The sequence below is a fragment of the Dermochelys coriacea genome, chromosome 1, assembly GCF_009764565.3.
Source record: "Dermochelys coriacea isolate rDerCor1 chromosome 1, rDerCor1.pri.v4, whole genome shotgun sequence".
Taxonomy (NCBI): domain Eukaryota; kingdom Metazoa; phylum Chordata; order Testudines; family Dermochelyidae; genus Dermochelys; species Dermochelys coriacea.
This window is the reverse complement of record NC_050068.2, coordinates 162,118,239-162,134,118: the sequence shown is the minus strand read 5'-3', so window position 1 is coordinate 162,134,118 and position 15,880 is coordinate 162,118,239. Positions and strand designations below refer to the sequence as shown.

Sequence of the window (15,880 nt, the reverse complement as noted above, 5' to 3'; positions counted from 1 at the left end):
TTAAAAATAGCCATTTATGACAGACCAAATCGGCCAGCCCATCTAAGCCAATCTTTTCAGCCTGCATGCTCAACCAGGCAGGAAACGACAACAGAGAAACAGCCATTCACAAATGGCAGAAGAAAGCTGTAAACTGAACAGCCAAGAGTAAAAAGCTGCTGAATCCTATCCAACTGATTGCACTGAGGGTCACTTGGACCTGCACAAGTTGGCTTGGTAATAGACACTTCTCACCCAGAAAGACATGGCTGAGGTCTCTCTGTCGGCAGCTCACAGGGTAATTTAATGCAGGGTCAACTGCAAACTGATCTAACATTCTGTTTTAGAATCATGGCCACTATCCTTTGTCCAACGAGATGCTTTCCTCAAAGACTGCCAAAAAGAAGAACACAGGAGACACACCGTTTATATATACTTGGGAAATGAAGCTGGAGTACTATATTTAGTCCTCAATTCTTTTGCAATCTTTAAAACATTGTCTTCACAGAGAACCTAAAACAGGAATTAGGAAAATGAGAAGGCAATTGACAAAGGTGGAGCCCAGAACAACTCCTAATGCACAAAGAACACTGCTGTGGATACATAGAACAGAAGGTGCTCTACTAGTATTAATTTATGCTTTGGAAACTAAGTAGCTAGATAATTTGAATTTGGGAGAAGAGAAATCTGAGAATTAGACTAAGGGCATGACTACACTTTGAGCTGGGAATGTGATTCCCAGCTTGAGGAGACATACCAGTGCTAGCTCTGATCAAGCTAGTGCACTAAATATAGTGTAGCTGCGATGATGAGTGGCAGGAAGGGCTAGACACCTTGAGTACACGCTTAGTGTCTGTGATGGGCATGTACTCAGCATGGCTAGCCCCTCCTGTTCCTGTGGCTACATTTTATTTTTAGCGTGTTAGTTTGATGAGAGCTAGCATGAATATGTCTCCTTGAGCTGAGACTCACTTCCCCAACTGGAAGTGTAGACATCCCCTGAGGTAGAGGAAGTTGCTTTTGGAAAAGTAGAGCCCATTGAAAAGTTCTCTCTCTCTCTCAGAAAATCGAAGCCAAAATGAGAGTGTGCCATTTGGGAAGCTTTGGGTTCTTTAGAGTACAGGTAAGCATGAAAGCATGATGCACAGAGATTTAACTGGACAACTCGGATTAGTAACATCACAGATGTAGACTAGCATTAATCAAAGTTGTGACACTAAATCCTAAAACAGCAAATTGAAGATGGGCTCCTTTGTTTTGTCCAAGACGTGAACCTTTGAATTAATGTATTGACCTTATGGTTATAGAGAAATAGGACAACCTAACATGGTATAAAAGAAACCAGATGACTAAAAAGGAACTCTGAGGCTTGGCACCTACCATGATGGATTCCTGGTCTACCTCTCAAAGGACGCTGCAGTTTACCTTGGTTTCTTCAGAATGAACATGGACTGTGTCTATTAGTGGAGGAGGAGCTGACTCCATACCCAGAAAGATCTTGCAAGAGTAATTTTTGAGGGGATTTCCTGAGGAACTCCAGCAAGATAAACTTTTCTTCAAATCCAGTCTAATGAGTTACCACCTATGTAGATGAAAATGAGAGGAATCTAATGTGAGATGACCTGTATACTGTAGATACTAGCATCCTGAAACTTCAGGGGGGTAGTACCAAGAACAAATGTTCTAATCCTTCCATGATTCATTTAACCCAGAGTTCTAGCTCAAGTATAGTATGTCAGTCTCTCTAACCAGGTATTTACAACATGCACATCACTGTGGCATCTGACTACTGTCAGAATTTACAAAAACATAATTAGTCCAAAGATTGAAAACCATGTCATTAACTACCAAATGGTAAAGAAAAGTACTATTGGGTGCTCTTCTATTCCACCCCTACTACTGGATGCATCTCCATCAAAATAACCCCCTGTGAATACAAGTAATCAGATGAGCCCAAAAGTTTTATTTCAAGCAGTTGTTTTCTTCACTACTACTGGATTAAAGCAGAAAATTATTGCTTGTCTGGCCCACTTATTGGCCTGATCCTGCATTGAAAAACAGCCTAGTTCCATCTGATAACTTTACCATCCAGTTCAGTGGAATGCAGAATCAGGCCATTAGAGAGTAAGAGAGAATCTCTATTTCTTCATAGTGTATCATACAAACTTACTGTGAGCTGCTGCTATTGGAGCATTTGAACACCACATACTGCCTTTTTGCTCAAAGTAAAACAAATATTTGGTTGTGTGGAAAAGGAGCAAGGTGGAGCTTCCCAATAAGGCCTTCAGGGTCATGCAAGAAAGTTCCAGAGCTGGAGTTATGGCTTTGTTGTGAAGCATTAGTTAAATCTCTGGCACTGAACCAGAGAGATCTGGGCAGACTAAACATTTGGAGATTGTCCCCAGCTCTAATTTTAGCATACCCCTTCACAGAGAAACCAAGCAGGGTGTTTAGAGGATTTACACCTCCAGTAAAAACTCTCCAGTAACTGATTTGCTTGCCGAGACTGCTCTTTATTTGTATGTTTAAGAAAAGAACCAAAGAACTGTACTTTAAATTTGTCATGTTAAAAAAATAAGCTCAGTCTTCAAAATACAAAGTTTACTTTCCAGACGGGAAAAAGAAATGCAGCCAAAAATACATTACAAATGCTCAATCATGTTTCAATCAGTCAATTGCGAATGCTTCCAAATACTTTGGTAAAATTAAAATAAAAACAGTTCTCTCTCTGTTTCCAAATATTTTTGGATTCTTCTACTTATCAGACCTTTTTTTAAAAAAAAAAAGCAGTCCAAAAGGTGGGGGGTGGTTATTTGCACTTCCAGAAATAATGACTTTGTTATGATATGAGTGCAGAATAAATTGGGGGATGGAGGGCAGATGAAGATAAATAGTCTGTAATAAGATATTTGTACACAATTATGCAAAACCCAGAGAAACTATATAGAGGAGTGTGGGCTTTGCAGGGAAGTTCAGAGTTTATAGGGGACAAGTTTCCTTTTTACAAATATTTATTTTACAAATTACAAATTTACATTTATTTTACAAATAAATGACTTTAGGAGCTGGTCACAAGGTCAAGCAATGTTAAATACTCTATGCATTATGTTCACAGTGTTGGTGAAAGGCCAAGTCACAACCAAGTACTATCGACTACTGTCCAAGCATGGAGGTTGGGTTTGGATACAGAGCTATGCTACCATCGTGCATAACAGCCGTTCATCTCGGCCTCACTGCATAGTGAGTGTCAATTATGTCCTTACGTAAGTCCAAATATTTTGTACCAATAAAGACATTTATCAGTACTTAATGGATTACTAATTCAGTCCTTTATTCAAGTTTATTGTATTAATCTCTTCTGGTATCATCTTGTATATATACACAATCTACAGCAATTTATCTTTCCCCACCACCTCCCTCTTTTACTTATAGTAAGTGACTATATGAATGGCATATTGGGTAAAATGAGTGTGTGTCCATTCTGATTAGATTTACACACCATTATCTTGCATTCTGAAGGATTCCAAAGATTTTGTGGTGAACATGTCACATTACTGGTAATTATTTGGGTTACAGGGGAGCCCAGAGGCTGTACTTGAGATCAGAGCCCCTGTATGCTAGGCAAAGTTTCTGACCTGATGAGTTTACAGTCTAACTAGACAAGACAGACAAAGGGTGGGAGAAAGGAAGTATTATGCCCATTTTACAGGCAGGAAACTGAGGCACAGAGAAATTAAGTCACTTGCCTGAGGTCACACAGCTAGTTAGGGCTCAACTCTTTTCTTGTATTTTCAAGCAACTGCCACAAAGCCTGAGCACATCTGTGGGCAGAATTTAGTTCTAGGTCATTTTCTCAGAAAGAAATGACTCCTAGCTATGGAAGAGAGCGAAAAGGTTTTGTCTACTTATTCTTTCACCTGTCTGCTGTAAAACTTACTGAAAACACTGTCATTCCCCATGAAATTCAATCTTTAAACTGTATGCTTTCATATTGCTAATTTTCAGCTCTCTTGCTGTACCCTCTCACTTCCCTCCACTGAAATTTTTGGTAAGTCCAAAAGGAATGGCTTTTTTTTTTTTTAAATCAGAACTTGAGCAATAAATGGAAAAACAAACCAGCACATTGAACAACAACACTGGAGCCCCACAGCTTAGTCTTAAATATCCTTTTTTTTTGTACACACTTACCTATAAAATATTGTCTAATAATCTGCTGTATCTATTGAACAGATAAATGTGAGAAAAGATAGACATCTCCATGAAATTAAACCCTACTGGCTGATTCTGTGGTTTGGTTGTAGCATATCATACTGGCAGAAGAATGACCTGGGTTCCCTTTCCTCTGTGTCAATATTCAGATGTGACAGGGAAAAGACGAACTCATGCTTGAGGAAGATTGGAGGACACTGAACTGATCTTTGCCTTGCTGTTAGATCAGCCCCACACCAGCATTGTCTGTGGTTCCCAAGGCAAAGTGCCACAAGGATGGCTTTAAAAAAAAAAAAAAAGAAAAGAAAAGAAAAGAAAAAAAAAGAGAGCTTAAGTTCAGATGTTAGGGATGTTTAGTACCAAGTCTGTAACCTGGTGGAATTTTTTCTAATCCATTTCCGTGGGAATAGGCCTTATCTCCGTCTCTCATGTTCCTCACCCACCACTGCAGACCAAATGAATATCTTGGATGAATAGTCATGAAAACATTGTGAAACTAAACCATTTTAAAATGATATTTTTCATCTGTGCAATGCATTAAAGTATTTAACCTATCACAATGATTCTTTTGCAGAGATATTGAGTACAAGGAACTTCAATTATCACTGGACCAGGTTACCATTTCTAAGTCACAATTTTCATGCAGAAACTCAATGTCTACCTCACAAGAAACAAGGAGAGTAGCAAAACCCAAAAGTAATAAAATGAAGGCAAAACTCAGAATGACTCCTTACCCGCAACAGGTAACTCTTTCAGTAACACCCAACTACAAGTAAACAGGGCATTTGTGGAAGTAGCTTGGTCATCATGAGATTAACTTGCTGCTAGTATAATGCTGCCAAAAAACTCCCTTGAAATTCAAAGTTAACACGAGGCTTGTCCTTTCTTGGGGGCACGAGAATGCCATCTTATGTAAATGGCACAGAAGAAATGGAGAAGGCACAGTATGGGGGAAGAAGAGGCTTAAGGATTATCAGGTTATCAGTCAGAACTCAAAAGCTTTCAGATTTTAGATTAGTTAGAAAAACTAAGGTTTTTATTTATTTTTTTTTAAGCAAAAAGAGAACAATGTAATACAGAACAGATGCTGTATGTTTAATCTGAGCTGGTGTAAAAATGTACCAATTTTTGCTAACCAAGGTCTGGTTCCAAATGAATGCTGGCAACTTCCTCAGGCAGCAGAAGGTAGACTGGTGGACAGGATGCTGACTTGGGATTTAGGAGACCTGGGATCAATTCCTGGCCTGCTGGGTCACCTTGGGCAAGTCACTTAGCCTCTCAGTGCTTCAGTTTCCCAATTTGTAAAATGGGGGATAAGAATATTGATCTTCTTTGTAAAGGTACTTTGAGATCTACAGATGATAAAAGTTGGATATTATTATTGATCAGGAATGGAAAAAACTAGCACATGTACTTTATTGAACACAGTTGGAGTCAGTCAAACATTTGGAGGAAGTGTGTGTTGTGGTGTTTAACTGACTTAGAGAGATTAGATCTCGACTTGCCACCATTCTAAAGCTTCCCATATTAATAAATCTTTTTAACATAAGCAAACAACACTCATGTCATTTAACTAAGACTTCCTGTTCTTCAAAACAGGATTATATCCTCTGATGTCTAAGTACAACTATTGACCAAAAACTTTTACTATCTAAAATTATTCCTTAACATTAGGATGACTGAGGTTGTGCTGAAATTATTCTTCAGTTACATCAAAATAGTGTTTTGCTACTGTCTTTATTCAGTGACTTAACAATACTTTATGATATTTACATAGCAGCTCACATCCTGAAGGATCTCCAAAGAGTTGCAAACCTGCCTTTGAAATGCGGCTCTCTCTTGGGCAGAGCGTATCATTTGGTTTACAATATTCCTCACAGTTAACTGTCTCCAGTTAAAAACACAGGGGAAATTTTAGATTGGCACAATTATCCAAGTAAGATTTCTGACTGAACACTAGGATTAATGCCCTAACTCTGGTGAAAAGTCTCATGGGATTTTTAATGAAAAGTGGTCAGCAGCCTTGTTTTACATCATAGCCACTAATACAGTGCCTTTGTGGGGGACATTTACTCACTGCTGACTTACGGGGAAGAATGCCATTCACTGAGTTACCGACACCACTTTCCCCTGCAGCTTCCCAGTCCAAGTATTGATCTGTCCCAACCCTATTTAGTTTATGAGATTTAATGATGTCACAGTTCCAGGTGGCATGGCTGGAGGCAACTACACTGGTGTGTAACATGGATACATTTGAACACCTTTCTTTATTTTTCAGCAATACAGCTCATTCCAAACAGACAAACTGGAATGTGGCCAGGTTGGAAGCTGGAGATCCAGCCCTACAGCGAATGCAGGCACCATCCAAGAACAGAATTTCCATTCAGAAAACAGTGAACTTTTATATGCCCCCTCATATAGTTTGCCTTTCACATACCATTATGGACACTTCCCTGTAGATTCTCATGTCTTCAGTAGCAAAAAACAAATGCTGACTTCTAAATTTGGGCAGTCTCAAGGATCACCTTGTGAAGTGGCTCGTTTTTTCTTGAGTACGTTGCAGACAAGTGGAGAGCGCCAATGGCATTATGCCAACTCTTTAGTACCTACCAGCCAGTCACCGTCTAAAAGTCTTCCCGATCAACCAATGAATATTGCACGTCATAATCTTGCACAGAGTTATGAAGGTGAGTTATCTTAAAAATAATAAGCTGCATAGCATTTGGAAGATGTTTTTAATGTGTACTTCTAAAATATGAAATACAGTATGTTTACTAAACACAGAAAAAATATATCTTTGGGTTTAACGTGCAGTATGTGTAAAAGGTACACTGTTATGACATTTAGACCTACATTTTTTTCATTTGAACATTTGAATAGGAATGTTATCCAGTTTCAGAATATCAATTTTTTTTTTTATTAAAGCCTTTAGTGGGTAAATTTTCACAAAAGCCAAGACTTGGCCTCCCTTTACAGGCACAACTCACATGTGTTTATGAAAGTTAGTTTGCAGGTGCAAAAATCTGGATTCAAATTGTGCCAGCATAATCAGAAAGAAGTGTAAGTACTCAGATCTGCACCTACAAGTCAACTGCAGAAAGGGAGGCCATCCTTTTAAAAAATGTACCTCTATTTAAAGTATTTGCCTTACTAGCTATATTAATGATAGTAAATGCAAGTGTTTTTAGGATTGAAGTCTATGGGAAATTGTCTTGATTACTAATTTTCTTTGGGCAATGTCTTCACTGATGAGAGTTGCACCATCTTTCCACACAGCTGGGGACAGCTCAAATGCTTTGAAAGGAACACAGGGGATGTTGGCCTCTCCCATCAGGCAACTCACAGGAAGTGTACTTCCAAGGCTTTAGGAAATGTTAAATGAAAAAAATGAAATCAAAGAAGAAGTTGAAAATTCAGTCCAATCCTTGTGTGAAATAGGTTTTAAATATTTCTCTGCTCAATGTTTAACTGCATACACCACCCCGAAAAAAAGAAAAAACAGCTGTAATGGGAGCCTGCAGAAAGATGGATACACTGAAAACAACTAGTTAGGACTGATTAGCAGAGACATTATTGGGAGAAAGGAAGTTTTCCATTTTTCTATGGAATGTCTCCTCTGATGGAAAACATTGAGGAATAAAAGATAGGGAAAGACAGTTAGGATCAAAAGCTTTAGCGATCCCAGAGACATCACAGGATTATTCACTTGAGACCACTCACTGTGGCATCCAGCTCCTGAAGGATGTGTTTGAAGATTGATCTTACTGTGCCTGACAAAGCGGGATATCAAGTAACATCTGTGGCCTTGCACATCTCTTCTATGGAGGCCACAGCAGTCTCTGACCAGGATATTGCCATGCTCTTCAGTGAATGAGCCTTGATGACTGTATATCCGGGTTCCTGAGACTTTGCATGTTTCCAATATACAACCATAAATCCACCTGGCAACGGAAGCTTTAGAAGACTTTTTACCATTGTATTTTAGGTGAAAAGAAATAATAATGAAGGTTTTCCATATTGTTTTCTTCAGTTTAAATACATTTTCTGAGCACTGTGAAGATCTAAGGTGTGCCAGACTCCTCTGATGAATGATGTGGACTTGCACAAGACAACAAGAGCAGAGTTTCTTAACTGGTGTGAAAAGGAGTATTTATTTCCAGAATAGAATTGATAGATGCCCTAGGAACTATTTTGTCCTTGTGAAAGAAGCAACAGAGATCCTTATAGACAAAAATCTACACCATGAGGAGCTAAATCAGAGACGTACGGATAAAAGTGTATAACATTGGGAATTTCTATTAGGTGTGAAAGCCAAGGCCTTTTTGACCAAATTGATCATTTTTGCTTTTTCCTTTTTTTTTTTTTTTTAAATTTGCTCTGTTTTTGGATTAGGGGGATGGGGAAATATGTACAGAACAGCCTGTGGCCATCAAATTTGCCAGAGCAAAAAAGTCTTATATTGAAATTGGCAGTTTTCTTGTATGGAAATTTGACTACAGGCAAATATATTACCTTTGATAGAATTTGGTATCTGCATGTAGGCTTCTAATAAGTATATGCAAGTCAAGAATAGTACAGAAAATATTGTTGTGGCTGTCAAGGAAAGAAGACCCATCTGAAACTGAGTTTCTTATGCACATTTATATTCTTCAGTTTCATAACATATACATACCTCCTGTCCTCTTCTTCACAATGAAAAGAATGGAGTTTAGACCCAAGAATGTCTCTGGTTCTGAAATGGGTTTTAGAGCATAAGACAGAAAATGTGGGATCTCTCTTGAAGAAAGACACGTTCTGAAGAAAGTTTGGGAATTGAGCTCAGGTCTGGTCAGAGATCACTCGTGTCTCGTAGAAAAAGTTGATGGGAGTTAGGAGCTGAGCCTCCCGGAGGGCACTGGAGATTTTATTTCTAACCTATTTCAGAATTTGCCTCCTCCATAGCCAGAATCAGACATGTTGCAATTGGCAAACAGGAGGCGTGGATCCTTGGAAGGGACCCCTTCCGTAGATTTGAATGGAATGGGAAGGAAAGGAGTGTCTGATTTTGTTCACACTATCAACTACTGTTTTTTCTATTGCTTCACTGGACTGGTGAGACCGACTCAACTTTTAAGCATAGAGGATCTGCTTAGAATCATTAAGTGCAGTCCAAAGGAAAACCAAATATGATATCTGTCAACAGGGTTTGAGACCATGACTGTTACAGCAAAGCACATTCCATAGAGGCATCTGCCAAAAAGGACGTGGATTGAAGATGTGTTTTTCAGTATGAATTCTATTTTTTAAGATTCATCAGACCAAGCCATCAAAGCTCTGAAAAAGTATGTAGCACAAAAAGCTGTCTGCAAATCAGATGACACTGTCTCAGAATCTTGTCTTCAGGCTTCTTCAACTTTCCTGCTGACTGGTGAAGAAGAAGAAATCCCTTCAGAGAACATAACTGTCTCTTCAGCCAGGGAGGATCTCTCTGCAATATTTGATACATAAGGAGCCAACTAGGACAGAACACTTCAGCCCTGATCAGATTCTATTACGAACTCAAGTAGCCTGAAAAATATCAAGAGCCACAACCTGTGAAACAAATCTATGCTCTTCTTGGATAGTAAAACCAGTGAACACCTAAGACTACTATTAATGGAAATATAGGCAATGCCTTCTTCAATAAAGCACACCTTACCAAATGCCTCGAAAAATGCAATTCTCAAGAAGTCAACTCTTGTTCCTGAAGGTTTCTCCACCTACTGTTTCATCTCCAGCCTGCAGTTCCTGGGCAGAATAATTGAGGAAGTAATAACAACCAAGCTCCAACAACATGTGACATCAGACATCATTTTAGATGCCTCACAAGCAGGGCTCAGACCAGGACACAGCACACACATGGCTCTAGGGCAGGGGTTCTCAACCTGCTGCCCAATCAGCACACAGCTGCGGCCCATGTGACATCCTCTGGGCCATACAGGTAGTATTGGATGTGACCCACAATGGTAAATAGGCTGAGAACCACTGCTCTAGGGGCACTAAAAGATGATCCCTTCATGGCCACTGACACTGGTTAGATCTCCATGCTCATGTCTTTGACACAATGGACCACAAGGTACTAACTTGCCTACGTTACATAGCAGGGAACAGCTGGTCCAGCACTACAGTGCCTCCAATGGTTCTTCTCTAGCAGAATGCAGGGAGTGGAGATGGTAATTGCTCCTCCTCTGACAGCCCTCTCTTGCAGGAATCTATCCTGTTTTTCTTCAGTACCTTTGTGAGATCACTGGGAGAGAAAGTGAGATGCCATAGGCTCAGCTGCCAATAGTATGCTGATTATAGAGACAAGGTGGGTAAGGTAAATTGTATAACTTTCCTCCACATACATCTCATTCTCAACTGATGCAATCACTGATACTACTAAAATGTCAAGAATCCCTAGAGGAAGTAAGCTCTTGGATGAAGAGCAGATGTCTTAAGCTGAACCCAGGGGAAAGGCGTTGAAGAATTGGCCAAGGCATTGTCTATGCCTTCCATTGAAGGCAAACAGCTCCCATTTGTCAAAGTAGTGTGAAACATTGAGGTCCTGTTTAACTCCTCGCTAAGAGTGGATGATCAGGAAGTATCCATTTCCAAAGCTGATTTCTTTCACCTTCAACTTGTGAGGAAACTTCATCCCTTCCTCCTGGATGAGCACCTGGCCACAGTAATCCATGCATTTATCACCTCTAGGCTGTATTACTGCAATTCATTACATCTGAAGTTGAATGTGAAGATGATGCACAGGCTTCGGCTGGTACAGAATGTGGCTGCCTACCTTCCCCATGATGAGCACCTCAGACCTGTGCTCAGGTCCCTTTACTGGCTCCCAGTTGGCTTCCAATGCCATTTTAAGGTCTTGCTTCTAATTTTCAAACCAATTCATAGATTAAGCCCCAGTTACATCAAAGATCTAATTTCAATCTATGAACCACCATGACAGCTGTACTCCTCTGGGACAAAGCGCTCTTGGGGTAGAATCTGACTATGGAACAGTCTTCCAGAGGAGATCAAGTAAATCCAGATTCTGACCATCTTTTGGAAAAGTTGCAACACTGTCCTCTCATAGGGAGGACTAGGTCCTTTAAGAGGGAACTGATCCAGCTCACCTGTGCCTCATAACAGCCTCTTGATGGAGCCTGGTAGAGTGCAGGTGTTCCTGCTCTCTATAAAGAGCCAGAAGGGAACATGGCATGGAAGAAGCCGCTGTGGCAAAGAAGAGAAGAACTCTAGTGATCAGGCGACCCCTGAGTGGGAGAAGGGTTTCAGCCAAAGCCAGAAGGCTGAGCCTCCAGCTGGGAATGGCAGCTTTGTGAAGAGGAGACTGGGACAGAAGAAGAGCTCTGGATGTGGTAGAAGACACTAGCGCTGAGTATGAACTTGTGTTGTGATGACAGACTTTATTTTGGGATATTGAGGATTGTTTTTAATTGTTTCATTCTTAAACCAGCCACAGGCAGTGGTGTCATTAGTCACAAGAAAGTCTGTGTAGAGTTCTTAAGGGGCTCAGATGAGGGAAACAGAGGCAGGGCACCACGGAGCCATGCCTGCACATCCTTTGTGAGAGAACCTTTCCACCATAAGTGATGCTCAGTTTGATCACCTGTGTAATTACCAAAAAGAAAAGGAGTACTTGTGGCACCTTAGAGACTAACACATTTATTTGAGCATAAGCTTTCGTGAGCTACAGCTCACTTCATCAGATGCTCATGGATAGCTTACGAAAGCTTATGCTCAAATAAATGTGTTAGTCTCTAAGGTGCCACAAGTACTCCTTTTCTTTTTGCGAATACAGACTAACACGGCTGCTACTCTGAAATCTGTAATTACCAAATCTCTCCCACCCTTCTCTGTCCTGTCAAAACAACCCCCACTCCAAGCAGAGTTTTGGCTTCATAAAGGGAGAAGTGCTGGAGACTTCCATGAAGTCCACTATGAACTTCGCTATTCATTTTACACAGAAGGTTCTTGGACATTATAGTGACAGGTAGTAGTATGAAACCGACAGATGCCTAAAATTATTCAAAGAGAGCTTTTCTTAGCGCCCCAAACTTTGCCAAGTATTAGACTGGATTTTGCCCTCACCTGGAAACTTGCAGTGAGCTCTTAAAATATCCATGAATGGGAAAACACAGAGGTTGTACCTGATGTTATCTTAGAGGAGAGTACCATCCCCGATTTTGGTTTCCTCAAGCTAGGGCACAGCAGGCTGGACACTAGTATTGTGATATTCATTATCTTTGTTGTCTCAGCTTTGGCAGGTGGCAACATTTCGCCCCGTGTAATTCTCGATCAAGCAGTGCTCCCATAGTTTCTGCAAATTCCTCTCTCTCAGTAGAGGAAGACAAAAGAGAACAAAAACATAGTTTCTGACCTCTAGTGGCTTTTGGTTTATTTGCTTTTTTTTTTTAATCCCTTGGGCTTTCTAGGGGAAGATGCAGACAGCCATATGCTCGTGTAGGTTGTTTGGCGGCTGATCCCATTTTCTTTTGCCCAGGAACTTGAAGCAGAAACTACTCAGAATATAAGAAACTTGTACAATAGTCATAATTCCCAATATACTATCCTGAGGTAATTGCTCTAGAAAAAAAGTACCTGTTTTAGCCCACAGGATGCAACAGAGGACACTCTGCTGCCAAGGTGGCTGCATCTAATTTGTTTCTGACATGCCTCACGTCCCTTCAGGTGGAAATGACCATTAAGAGGAGTCAGAGTCTGTTTGGCTTAGGATGGCTCCAGGTTCCTTTCCTTCCGGTGCTACATGCACTCTAAAATGGAGTGCAACTGTGTCTATCAGCTTCAGAGCCCTTTTTGCTGGCAGAGTGAAACTCAGGGAATTGGGCACACTGAGAATAAAATATCTGGCTGCAGGTACTTCTTGCATATTGAGCACCCTCTGGACTTTGATTGTGCTGTTCTGGTCTGCTCCACTATCTCAAGGTGGGAAAAGTGTATTCCTCAGAGTGGTTCCTAAGTGGGGAAAAAATTCCCCAGAGAACAACAGAGAGGAGGAGGAAAAAGTGCTCAAAACTGCTGCAATTTTAAAAAAGGGGCAATTTTTAAAATGCTGGAGCCAATCATGGTCATTCTCAAGGTTGGAGGTAAGGTGCTTCTATCAGTCTTTCCAGTGGGTGGGGCTGACATCCCAACTGTTCCTTTCAAATCTCTTGAGTTGTACTCAGTCTGTGAGGGAAACCACTCAATGAGGATTAGTGGAGACATGATGCAGAATGGTCCAGATTCACTGTTGCTGGTGTAGATTGTGAACAGAGGCAAGTACAAGGGCCCTTCTGCAAAGCCATTGTGACTTTCTGTTGTAAGGCCCAATGTTAATTGTGCAACATCCTTTGTCTCACCACGGAAAGAGAAACTTGACCGGAAATGTGCCCAGAATTAATGCATTGACTCCTAGCCATTGTAAAACAGCTTCTACTCCATCAAGTTCAACCCTGGAGAATGAGCAATAAATGTCTCAGGCATTTCTCTGTGCTTCTGATGTAGTTGGGTGACTTGCAGCTATGAGTTTGACAGCATTGGTTGACTCAATCCTGGTGTAAACTACTTCTTGTGGCAGTATGATGCCCTGAGTTGGCTTTCAATCCCTAAATTTCCCACTGAAGGCCATCCCATGAGAAGCCTCCACAAGGTTGACTTGGATTTGCAAAGACACTGGGCTAACTCTAGCCTCGTTCCAATAAATGTTTTGAGACTAAGCAAACAAAAACAGAAGCTAGTATATGTGTGACCAATAATGTTTTGTGCTCTGCTGCTCCAGAGACAGCTCGTTTAACTGACTAACCTAACCCATAAACCACCTAGATGTTGGCTTACAAACAGGGAGGTAAACTAAACCGATTTAGCTTTAGCTTAAATCCATACTCCACAAACAAGAAAGACCACAAATTAACAGCAAACTACAGCCATTAATAATAGAATGTAATAGACTACGTAAAAAACGAAAGTACACAATTGGGTTCTTGTATATCTTATGATACTGGCTAAGCCCCAGGTCTTTAAAATTGAGTTCTTAAGTTGGGGGAGAGGAGTTTTGTTTGGATGAAAGAAGGGTGCAAAAGGAAATGGGGCTTCTTCTGATAAAGGAGAATAGGGACAGGAGCTAAAGTCTGCTCCAAAACTGCAGTAAAGAGGGCAGGTTTATTACATCTTAGGGCCTATCTAGACAGGGAAATTTACAGGCATAACAATACCAGTGTACTGCTACCAAGCAACATAAACTAACCTCCAAAAAACCACTTGTATTCCAGAATAAGAGTGTCCACACAAGGAGTTCTAGTGGTAAAATGATTGCACTATAATTATACCAGTAAATTTCCTGTGTAGACAAGCCCTTAGTGTTATAAGAATTAAACACTGCTTTCACTTGAGAACTAAGATGACATTTTGTCTATTAACAAAGTGTGTGCACTATTTAGTGTGAAATTTACAAAAACATTAAAAACAATGTTTTAAAGTTAGTTTCTCCTTTTACTTATCTATCAAAAACTAAGTCCAGCATTCTGGACCAAATTCTTCTATTAGTTATGTGCTGCAACTCCCACTGAAATCAGTGGAAATTGTGTGCGGTTGATGGCTTCACTAGTGTCTGCAGCAGTGCTGTGAATATTTTAGTTGCATTGATGTCAGCAATCACTACAGGGTGAGCCTTAAGTAAGGATATGCCTACACTGCAGCTGGTAGCATGGTTCCCAGCATGGGTAGACAGACACAAGCTTGCTCTGTTTGAGCTAGCATGCTAAAAATAGCCGTGTAGCTGGAGGTAACAGATGTAGCAGCTTGGTCTAGCTGCGTGAGTACAACTCCACCCAGACCTCCAGAGTACATACATGGGTGGCTACCCCCAAGCTACATTGCTGTTTTTCACATGAAAGCTCAAAAGCAAACCTAGCACATTTGTCTACTTGCACTGGGAAGCAATCCCAGCTACAGTGTAGACATAACCTATAAGATGTTGGGTAAAATTTCTGAAAGAGTCCATCCATTTTTCAAAAGTCACTTAGGAGCCTAACTCACACTTACTTCCCATGGGACTAAGGGCTGGTCTACTCTACTGCTTAAGTCGATGTAACTTACATCGTGCAGGGGTGTGAAAAAGCCACCCTGAGTGACATAAGTTACATCAACTTAAGTGCTGCTCACACCGGTGCTGTGTCGGCAGGAGATGCTCTCCCATCAACATAGCTTCCAGCTGTTGTGGAGATGGAGTAATTATTCCAACAGGAGAGCGCTCTCCTGTCAGCATAGTGCGTCTTCTCCACATGCGCTACAGTGGCACAGCTGTGTTGGTGCAGCTGCACTGATGTAGCGCTCAAGTGTAGACTTGCCCTCAGCCTGAGTGGCTAAGTGACTTGAAAACGAGACTAAGGCATACTTAGATCTGATATTTGAATGTTTGATATTAAAAGGTTAAATCCAAGATTTATTTCTTGGCACTGAGCGTAGAAAGCCCAGATAGTTACTAACTAGAAACTTCATTTTATATTCTGGCTGAATATTGCATAACTTTAGTTAGATCGTATAGGAATAATACAGGTAGTGTCTTCTCCCATCATTTGTAGGCAAATTGGCATGAAACAGAAAGGCAGCATGAGGCAAATAGAAAACAAAGCAACCAACTAATATTGGCTAATGAATCCTCAAACCCTGGACAGAGTAG

General features: G+C 40.6%; 1 protein-coding gene across 3 annotated transcripts in view; it reads left to right on the top strand.

Moving 5' to 3' along the window:
• SIM2 (SIM bHLH transcription factor 2) overlaps window positions 1-15,880 on the top strand; it is a 90,266-nt gene that overhangs the window by 55,019 nt on the left and 19,367 nt on the right. For all 3 annotated transcript variants that reach the window (XR_006278714.1, XM_038417221.2, XM_043507585.1), the window contains exons 8-10: window positions 3,095-3,242; window positions 4,763-4,931; window positions 6,467-6,875. Coding sequence is in view for 2 of the 3 variants with exons in the window: in XM_038417221.2 (XP_038273149.1) it covers window positions 3,095-3,242; window positions 4,763-4,931; window positions 6,467-6,875 (726 nt within the window). In the remaining variant the exon portion in view is untranslated. The remainder of the gene's footprint in view (window positions 1-3,094; window positions 3,243-4,762; window positions 4,932-6,466; window positions 6,876-15,880) is intronic.